The sequence below is a fragment of the Oncorhynchus kisutch genome, unplaced genomic scaffold (genome assembly GCF_002021735.2).
Source record: "Oncorhynchus kisutch isolate 150728-3 unplaced genomic scaffold, Okis_V2 scaffold3840, whole genome shotgun sequence".
NCBI classification, from domain to species: domain Eukaryota; kingdom Metazoa; phylum Chordata; class Actinopteri; order Salmoniformes; family Salmonidae; genus Oncorhynchus; species Oncorhynchus kisutch.
In genome coordinates this window covers 278,523-289,557 of record NW_022265785.1, presented here as the reverse complement: position 1 = coordinate 289,557, position 11,035 = coordinate 278,523, and the positions used below count along the sequence as shown (strand labels likewise).

The following is an 11,035-nucleotide window of genomic DNA, read 5'->3' as shown; positions in this document are numbered from 1 at the left end:
TGGTGCTTATATAGTTGAATCATCAGCATACATGGACACACATGCTTTGTTTAATGCCAGTGGCAGGCCATTGGTAAAAATAGAAAATAGTAGAGGGCCTAGAGAGCTGCCCTGCAGTACATCACACTTCATATGTTTGACATTAGAGAAGCTTCCATTAAAAACCCTCTGAGTTCTATTAGATAGATAGCTCTGAATCCACATTAGAGGTTGAAAAGCCATAGCACAAACATTCTTAAACAAAAGGTTATGGTCAATAATATCAAAGGCTGCACTGAAATCTAACAATAGAGCTCCCACAATCTTCTTGTTATCAATTTCTCTCAACCAATCATCAGTCATTTGTGTCACATGTTGAGTGCCCTTCTCTATAAGCATGCTGAAAGTATGTTGTTCATTTGTTTACAGAAATATAGCATTGTATTTGGTAAAATACAATTTTTTCCAACAGTTTGCTAAGAGCTTGCAGCAATCTTATAGGTCTGCTGTTAGAACCAGTAAAGGCCGCTTTACCACTCTTGGGTAGTGGATTAATTTGGCTTCCCTCCAGGCAAGAGAACAAAGACCTTCCTCTAGGCTCATATTTAAAATATGTCAGATAGCTGACTCTATAGCCACTCCTACTGTCCTCAGTAGCTTTCCACCTAAGTTGTCAATGCCAGGAGGTTTGTCATTATTGACCGATAACAATTTTTCCACCTCTCCCACACTAACTTTACAAAAAACAATTTCATCTGGTAAAAACAGGTCAACACATTATAGGCAACAATATAAGACAACGGGAGCACTGTGTATGTTCTCTGATGAATTGTAAGAAAAATGAGATGTGAAATATCAATATACACGCTAAGAGTAGTAATTTCTCTCTCCTGTGTGGATTCTCTAATGACATTTAAGTGATTATGAGTAATATGTTTTCCCAAAGTCTAACCTTCTGTAAGACTTCTCCTCTGTGTCATGCTCTTTCAGGCTTCGTAAATGGGCAAAAGATTTGCACTCCGGGAGGGAGTGGTAATGAATCTCCCATCTGTGTATTTTCTCATGTTGGTTCAGGCTGTTTTTATGGTAAAAACTCCTTCCACACTGGGAGCAGTGGTAAGGCTTCTCCCCTGTATGTAATAGCTCATGGGCTTTCAGGATTCCTGAACGGCTGAAACACTTCCCACACTGGGAGCAGTGGTATGGCTTCTCCCCTGTGTGTACTAGCCCGTGTCGTTTCAGGCTCCCTAACCGCTTAAAACACTTCCCACACTGGGAGCAGTGGTAAGGCTTCTCCCCTGTGTGTACTAGCCCGTGTCGTTTCAGGCTCAATAACCGCTTAAAACACTTTCCACACTGGGAGCAGTGGTAAGGCTTCTCCCCTGTGTGTACTAGCCCGTGTCGTTGTCGTTTCAGGCTCAATAACCGCTTAAAACACTTTCCACACTGGGAGCAGTGGTAAGGCTTCTCCCCGGTGTGTATTCTTTCATGGTCTTTCAGATTCCCTGAATGGTTGAAACACTTGCCACACTGGGAGCAGTGGTAAGGCTTCTCCCCTGTATGTATTCTTTCATGGCCTTTCAGATTCCGTAACTGCTTAAAACACTTGCCACAGTGGGAGCAATGGTAAGGCTTCTCCCCTGTATGTACTAGCTCATGGGCTTTCAGGATTTGTGACCGGCTGAAACACTTTCCACACTGGGAGCAGTGGTAAGGCTTCTCCCCTGTGTGTATTCTTTCGTGGCCTTTCAGATTCCCTAACCGCTTAAAACACTTGCCACAGTGGGAGCAGTGGTAAGGCGTCTCCCCTGTGTGTATTCTCTCATGTTGTTTCAGGGCCCCTAACCTGTTACAACCCTTTCCACAGTCAGAGCACTGGTGTCTTCTTGATGGTTTGGACATCCCTGGCTCTGGTTCTTCTGAGTCTGGTCTTTCTCCTGCCAAAGACAGTGTTTAAAAGAAAAAATAGAGACCGAAAGAAACCTCCACATGATAAAATAATAATAATAAAATAATTTTGCACGCCCAATTTTTCAGTTTTTGAAATTGTTAAAAAAGTTTGAAATATCCAATAAATGTCGTTCCACTTCATGATTGTGTCCCACTTGTTGTTGATTCTTCACAAAAAAATACAGTTTTATATCTTTATGTTTGAAGCCTGAAATGTGGCAAAAGGTCGCAAAGTTCAAGGGGGCCGAATACTTTCGCAAGGCACTGTATCAATACTCTTACACAAATGCTTGATTTGCTATGGTTGAAAAGCATATTTTGAAAATCTGAGATGACAGTGTTGTTAACAAAAGTCTAAGCTTGAGAGCAAATATATTTATTTCATTTCATTTGCGATTTTCATGAATAGTTAACGTTGCGTTATGCTAATGAGCTTGAGGCTATAACTGGATACAGGTTTTTTTTATAGCCAAACGTGAACAAAACGGAGCGATTTGTCCTACACAAATAATATTTTTTGAAAAACTGAACATTTGCTATCTAACTGAGAGTCTCCTCATTGAAAACATTGAAGTTCTTCAAAGGTAAATTATTTTATTTGAATGCTTTTCTTGTTTTTGTGAAAATGTTGATGGCTGAATTCTAGGCTTAATGCTATGCTAGCTATCAATACTCTTACACAAATGCTTGTTTAGCTTTGGTTGAAAAGCATATTTTGAAAATCTGAGATGACAGTGTTGTTAACAAAAGTCTAAGCTTGAGAGCAAATATATTTATTTCATTTCATTTGCGATTTTCATGAATAGTTAACGTTGCATTATGCTAATGAGCTTGAGGCTATAAATAGAATCCCGGATCCGGGATTGCTCGACGCAAGAAGTTAAGGAGAAGTTTATCTAAAGTTCCATGCATAACACTTGTATTTTCATCAACATTTATAATGAGTATTTCTGTAAATTGATGTGGCTCTCTGCAAAATCACTGCATGTTTTATAACTACTGAACATAACACGCCAATGTAAAATGAGATTTTTGGATATTAATATGCACTTTATCGAACAAAACATACATGTATTGTGTAACATGAAGTCCTGTGAGTGTCATCTGATGAAGATCAAAGGTTAGTGATGCATTTTTATCTCTATTTGTGCTTTTTGTGACTCCTCTTTGGCTGGAAAAATGGCTGGGTTTTTCTGTGAGTTGATGGTGACCTACCATAATCGTTTGTGGAGCTTTCGCTGTAAAGCATTTTTTAAATCAGACACTGTGGCTGGATTAACGAGACTTGTATCTTTAAAATGGTGCCTAATACTTGAATGTTTGAGGAATTTGATTTATGAGATATCTGTTAATTTGTATTTGGCACCCTGCAATTTCATTGGCTATTGGCGGCAGAACCCTGTTCCCAGACAGGTTAAGACTCCATAATGTGTCATCATTAGATGCTACAGGACTCCTTTAAGACTCCATAATGTTTCATCATTAGATGTTACAGTCCTCCTTTAAGACTCCATGTTTAGAATGTGTCTGGAAGCGCTACTCTATTCTACTCTCATCCTTTCAGTTTTAATAATATTTAATAATAATAATGTTATAACAGGTAATAACTAACTTTAATAACTAGGGTTAATACCTGCCTGGCGCTCCAACAAAATATTTATTTACCCCCCTCTAACAATACCGCTACAGAATTAGCATAGTAGGCCATGTAATTTAAGGTAATCTGAAATATTTAGGACTAACTTATTCCTTGCCACCCATTCTGAAACTCACTGCAGCTCTTTGTGTTGCTGTCATTTCAGTTGAAAAAAAGCTGCATTGAAGTCTAGCAAAACTGCCCCAACAATATTTTAATCATCATCAATTTCTCTCAACCAATCAGTCATTTGTAAGTGCTATGCTTATTGAATGTCCTTCCCTATAAGCTGAAAGTATCAATTTGTTTACTGTAAAATAGCATTGTATCTACAACTAACTATTATTATTATTTTTTTAAATATAAGGGTTGGTAACAGGCTGATTGGTCGGCTATTTAAGCCAGTAAAGGGAGCTTTACTATTCTTGGGTAGTGGAATGACTTTAGCTTCCCTCCAGGCCTGAGGGCACACACTTTCTAGTAGGCTTAAATTAAAGACAAGGCAAATAGGAATGGCAATATTGGCCGCTATTATCCTCAATTTTCCATCCACGTTGTCAGACACCGGTGACATGTCATTGTTGATTTGTTTTCCAAAAATGTCATTGAAGACGCTCCAAAGATTTTTACTATCATCCTTCATGTAATTTATTTTTGTTTCATTGTGTAGTTTCTTCTTTTTATTCAGTTTAGTCACATGATTTCTCAATTTGCAATACGTTTGCCAATCAGTTATTCAGCCAGACCTATTTGCCATCTCTTTTGCCTCCCTCTTCATCATACCATTTTGTAATTCCTCATCAATCCACGTGGATTTAACAGTTTTTACAGTCATTTTCTTAATGGGAGCATGCTTATTAGTAACTGGGATAAGCAGTTTCAAATGTGTCAAGGGCAGTGTCTGGTTGCTCATCATTACACACCACGGACCAACAAATATTATTTACATCAACAACATAGGAATCACCACAAAAAATGTATGATCTCTTATACACAATATTAGTCCCAGCCTTAGTAACGGTGTTTTTTCTAGACATGGCTACTATATTGTGATCACAAGTGATCACAACTACTGATGGATCTGGATGCTGCTTTAAAACCCATTTCTGCAGCATTAGTAAAGATATGATCAAAACATGTTGATGATTTCATTCCTCTACTGTTTGTAACTACCCTGGTAGGTTGACTGATAACCTGAACCAGGTTGCCAGCACTGGTTACAGTTTGAAGCTTTCTCTTGAGTGGGCAGCATGATCACAGCTTTCCTCCAGTATTAGTTAATTAATTAACAGTGTCTTGAGTTTAGTTTGCCTGTTCTACAGTCTAGTAAAGATAGGGGCGTTGATTGGGACAGCCAATGTAATATCCATAATGTTTTAAGGAAAAGTTTTTGTAAAACAAGCACCTTACATTGGATCGTTGAAACTTTCTCTCCAAAGCTAACTTTCATCAAGGTTTTATATGGCCAATTGGTTTCTCTCTATTCATTGGCAGAATCCTTTTTCAGTGTTATGATATTCATAACATCCATATCCACCAGTCTATCTTCCTGTCAACTAACATAACTCCACTGGTTGTCCTGGTAACAGATACCAGTGGTCAGATCTATTGTATTTGTTCAAACTAAACTACAGCACTTACTTTGATGTGTCAAATCTGATCCTTTCATCTCTTCTCCTCCTCTCACAGTTCCACTCAGCCCTGTTGTTTTCCTGCAGTCCACCAGCAGCACAGACAACCTCTTCATACCCAGCAGTAAGGTGCTACCGGGAGAGGCACGATACAGGGACTCCGGGAGAGAGGAAGGGCTAGCGTTGTCCTGGTAACCATAAAGAGGAGACACAGACACACATCATTATGGATGCTGATGTCACTGTTGTCATGAAGTGCTCTACAGAAACCCAGCCCAGGCCCCGATAGAGCAAGCTGTATGCTAGACCAGACCAAGCTGTACCATCTGGTGTTCTGATCTGGAGAGACTCTTCTCAGCCTCGTCAGCATCAGGATGCTGTTGAGGCTCCCCAGAGGATCCAGGATAGTCATGTCTCTCTCCTGTGGGGAAGAGAACATGAAACCGATTGTAAACTTATGATCTTCTATTGCAATCACAGTCTTACAAGAGGCATTAATATGTCTAAATAGGGCCTAAAATGGCCACTTTCATCATGATTTCCGAAAATATTGTTTGTGATGCAAATTTTTTGCGTCCCATTGATCTTTTAAGTAGAAAATATGCACCAATATTGAATTTTAAAAGACTGTTATATTAGACGAGGTGCACTTTAATGTCGACCACATGGAGAATTCAATACATCTAATTTAAAAGTCATAGTTTGTGGGGCATAGTTTGTGCCCCTGTTTAAGACAGTACTCACTGGTGTTAATCTGATATTCTGTCTCTTCCTCTTTCACTCCCAAAACGTCTTTCTCCTTCACCTTTATTGAGATAGCATCCTCTTCCTCTCTAAAAGGTTCTTTCTCTTCTTTCACTATAACAGCCTCCTCTTCTTTCACTATAACAGCCTCCTCTTCTTTCACTGTAACAGCCTCCTCTTCTTTCACTGTAACAGCCTCCTCTTCTTTCACTGTAACAGCCTCCTCTTCTTTCACTGTAACACCCTCATCTTCCACGACAATGTTCAGTCCCAGAGCTTCTTTTTCCGTCCAGCAGACCACCTCTTCATTAGCAAGGGAGGAGTAGTTTAGTGAACTCATGGTCAGGGATGTTAGCTAGTTAGTTAGCATTAGCGACTAGCCTAGTGCTAACCTCAGTATCAATCTTTAACACGTTTTCAAATTTAACAAGAACATTAGGTTAAAGGTCATCGGATGATAAGTCAACAGAAATGCGTTTAAAACACTGAGATTAGGTAATGTTCACAAACACGGTGTAAAGCGTCAATCTATCGGTTTTATGTTGGCTAGCAAGCTACTGAGGTGGTTGAAAGAGTAGCCGTGTTGTTCCTGAAGAAGCGTCCCGTCCAGTCCATTATACGTCACGCAAGAAGCATCACCTGAAAGACGCCCATCGCCATCTGCTGACTGGAGTGGGTAACGCAGTTTGGAAACAATAGTTACTACACTTTTGTATTGGAAAGAACGTCATAATAATTTAACAATAAACTGATACATTTTCTCTTGCGTCTTACAAATAATACGTTCCTGTACACAGACGTAGAAGCTTAATATGAATATGTAGATGATGAATAAATACATCTATGAATAGGTAGTGTGTTAATATACATTTGCTCTGTTCATTTTCACATTCATTTTTATTAGATGTGACCATACTATTCCCTTAAAGCTATGCTCTATAAGATACACATCGTCCTGTACAGAGCAAATGCATCACATGCAAATAGCACTTGATTATCTGTAGTGCTTTACACTGGGTAGACAAAACATTAAGAACACCTGCTCCTTCCATGACCGTAGACTGACTAGGTGAATCCAGGCTAAAGCTATGAACCCTTATTGATGTCACTAGATAAATCCACCTCAGTCAGTGTAGATGAAGTGGGGAGACAGGTTAATAAGGAATTTTAATCAGTGAGACATGAGACATGGACTGTGCATGTGTGCCATTCAGAGGGTAAATGGGGAAGACAAAATATTTAAGTTACTTTGAACGGGGTATGGTAGTAGGTGCCAGGCGCCCCGGTTTGTGTCAAGAACTGCAACGCTGCTGGGTTTTTCAGCTCAACAGTTTCCCATGTGTTCCAAGAATGGTCCACCATCCAAGCAGTGGCGGTCAGTGCCATTTAAGATGAGGCAGGACCATTTGTTTTTTCATGAGCATGGCCTTATTTCTATTACAGCATATTGGATGACTGTCATTCATATTCCATTCACCTTGTTCAATGTAACAGTGGTAGGTTTAGGCTACAACATGATACTAACATTTCCCCTATACCCATCATGAGGTAGCAACCTAGCTTATGAATGAACGTGTAGAATGTAGGTTCACACAGGTCGAGAGAACATTTTGAGGTCACTGACAGTGACACATTCAATATCGACTTGCACACTCTCGCCTGCATCTAGCTGAAATAGAGATTCTATTGGACAAATTCACGTATGTTTATCCTGGTTGTGTTCCGTTTAAGAAACATTTGTCAACAGAATCGGCTGAATGAATACGCCCCTGATCATGCATAAACACAGTTCACTTTCATTACAGACACGTTGTATTCCTTCTTGCATCTATTTGCTCTCCTCTTATCACCTTCTCCCTTTGTTTCTGGACTTCAATTGCACAACACAACACATTCCCTCAGAAGAGACTAATTGAGTCTCTTCTGAAGGAAAAGGCGGAGGTTCCTAGTCCATATTAGGTTCCTCTCTAAAGCTAACTTTTATCAAGGTTTTATATGGTCTATTGGTTTCTCTCTTTTCATTGGCAGAATCCTTTTTCAGTATTATGATATTCATAACATCCATATCCACCAGTCTATCTTCCTGTCAACTAACAGTACTCTGCTGGTTGTCCTGGTAACAGATACCAGGCCATCTTCCTGTCAACTAATAGAACTCTGCTGGTTGTCCTGGCAACAGATACCAGTGGGCAGATGTATTTTATTTGTTCAAACTGAACTACAGCACTTACTTTGATGAGTTAAATCTGATCCTTTCATCTCTTCTCCACCTCTCACAGTTACACTCAGCCCCGTTGTTTTCCTGCAGTCCACCAGCAGCACAGACAACCTCTTCATACCCAGCAGTAAGGCGCTACTGGGAGAGGCACGACATGGGGACTCCGGGAGGGAGGAAGGGCTAGCGTTGTCCTGGTAACCATAAAGAGGGGACACAGACACATATCATTATGGATGCTGATGCCACTGTTGTCATGAAGTGCTTTACAGAAGCCCAGACCAGACCCCGATAGAGCAAGCTGTATGCTAGACCAGACCAAGCTGTACCATCTGGTGTTCTGATCTGGAGAGACTCTTCTCTTCCTCGTCAGCATCAGGATGTTGTTGATGCTCCCCAGAGGATTCACGATAGTCACGTCTCTCTCCTATGTGAACGAGAACAGCAAACAGACGGTAAACTTATGACCGTCTATTACAATCAAGAGGCATGAATATGTCAAAAATGGCCACTTCCATCATGATTTTGTAAAATATTGTTTCTGTTGCAAATTTAAAGGGTCATTTCCACAAAATGGGTGCCTTTTACATCCCTTTGATATGTTAAGTAGATTTTAAAAGCCTGTTATATTAGATGAGGTGAACTTTAATGTAGACGACATGGAGAATGAGAATTCAATACATCGAAGTCCCAAAAACATATGTACCAATGGCAGATTATCCCTTAAACAATTCCCACAGTACTGAACGACATATTCAAGTGTTGAACTGAAGTAGAATGCCCCTTTAAAACAATACATTATTTCAAGAACTACATAGTGTCCCTGTTTTTAAGACAGTACTCACTGGTGGTAGTCTGATCTTCAGCCTCCTCCGCTTTCACTCCCAAAACGTCTTCCTCCTTTTTTATTGAGATAGCCTCCTCTTCCTCTTTTACTCTAAAAGGTTCTTCCTCTTCTTTCACTACATTCTCTACTTTCAATGTTATGGCATCTTCCTCGTTTTTGATTCTGAAAGCTTCTACCTCCTCCCCTTCCACTTTGACAACCTCTTTCCCATCTTCCTCTTTCACTGTAATATCATCCTCTTCTTCTTTCAATGTGATTGCGTCCTCTTCCTCCCTTTTCATCCTGAAAGCTTCTTCCTCTCCTTTCACCAGAGCTTCTTTCTCGGTCGAGCTTTGTGAGCTCATGCTCCGGTCGATTAGCCTAATGCAGTATCAATTTAGTAACACATTTGCTAATTTAACAAGCAAATGACGTTAAAATGAACTAGTAGATGGGTAAACATAATTATATTCAAAACACTAAGAGTAATATACACACGATTGGTCTAAAGAGCTTCAAAGACTCAACTTTATGTTCGCTAGCAAAGCAACACGTTGGTTGAATCAGAAGTCTTTTGTCGCTGTTGAAGAAGCCTCCAGTTCCGTCCACTAGATTATACGTCACGCAAGCAGCATCACCTGAAAGACTCATATCGCCATCTGCTGACTGGAGTGGGTAACGCAGACTGGAAAAATATTAATAACAATGTTTATTCTGGCAAGCCATGTCATGCGAAGAAATTTAAAAAGAACCAGATGTTATGTTTTCTCTTACTTCTTACAGCCAATACTTTACTCCAGGGCTGACCTGCCCGTTAGACAGGATTAGGTGACAGATTAAAGAGTTTTCCACTTTTGTCATCGTTATTCTGAACCGACTGCCTGCAAGTCATCGTTAAATTTGCCTAAGTGATATGTATTTTCCTTCAAGTTTCTGAAGAGGAAACAGTCAGGAAATGCCCCTGTCTGAGTGCATTTGTCTACCACTATGTGTAGCTGTTAGCGATGATGCTAATGACAACCATCTTCTGGTTGATGGAAAAGCTTTCCCAAAAAATCTTGTCAATTAAATGTTAACTACAAAGTAGTCTATGCCTCCCTGGCAGAATGATATCATGACTATTTGCATCAATCCAGTTGTGATTTGTTCAGCAGACTCTGCAATCACATGTGTGCTACAGAGACACCACTAACCAAGCAAGGCTCTTGTGTGCTACAGAGACACCACTAACCAAGCAAGGCTCTTGTGTGCTACAGAGACACCACTAACCAAGCAAGGCTCTTGCTGGTGTCACTTCAATTAAAGGGTATCTACACACAAAAATGAACATGTCTTAGATTTTTCTCAGACTTCAAAAGTGGTCTCCTGATGTGGTTTAAGTGTTGTCGTGGACTTAGAACATCCAATGTTGTTGTTTTCTATTAACAGTGTGATTTAGAGACAAACAGGGACAAATCAGAAACCTGGAAAAACTAAATGGAGAAAATGGAATTAGGTTCAATAAAACGGATTAGATAGAGATGTTATAGAGCCATAAATATTCTATACATTTTCTCTCATTACTGTATTATCTAGGGATAGTGTAGAGTAACAGCTGTATCCTGAAGTGACCTTTAACCTCCCTGCTCCTCAATACTTCTTCCACTGGATCAAAGCTTCAGCCAAGTAGGATACATGATGGTGGCAACACATGGAGGTGGGTTGGATATAGTCATGGTAGGATACATGATAGTGACAACACATGGAGTTGGGTTGGATATAGTCATGGTAGGATACAATGAGCAGCAAGATGTTCTTTACCATTCGGCCATCAGGTTTGCCACTAATGCTGCTTATAGGACACATCACTGCACTCTATACTCCTCTGTAAACTGGTTGTCTCTGTATACCAGTCGCCATACCCACTGGTTTAATGCTTATTTATAAAACCCTCTTAGGCCTCACTCACCCCTATCTAAGATAACTACTGCAGCCCTCATCCTCCACATACAACACCCATTCTGCCAGTCACATTCTGTTAAAGGTCCCCAAAACACACACATCCCTGGGTCGCT

At 40.0% G+C, this 11,035-nt stretch overlaps 1 protein-coding gene across 1 annotated transcript; it reads right to left on the bottom strand.

Moving 5' to 3' along the window:
- Positions 1 to 459: 459 nt before the first annotated feature.
- LOC116372013 (zinc finger protein 883-like) lies at positions 460 to 10,880 on the bottom strand. Its single transcript, XM_031821082.1, has 5 exons — positions 10,871 to 10,880; positions 9,001 to 9,225; positions 8,485 to 8,582; positions 5,207 to 5,384; positions 460 to 1,916 (listed from the first exon to the last, which is right to left on the bottom strand). Exons 1-5 carry the CDS (start codon positions 10,878 to 10,880, stop codon positions 901 to 903), a joined length of 1,527 nt encoding a protein of 508 aa, XP_031676942.1. The 3' UTR covers positions 460 to 900.
- Between the last annotated feature and the right edge of the window lie 155 nt (positions 10,881 to 11,035).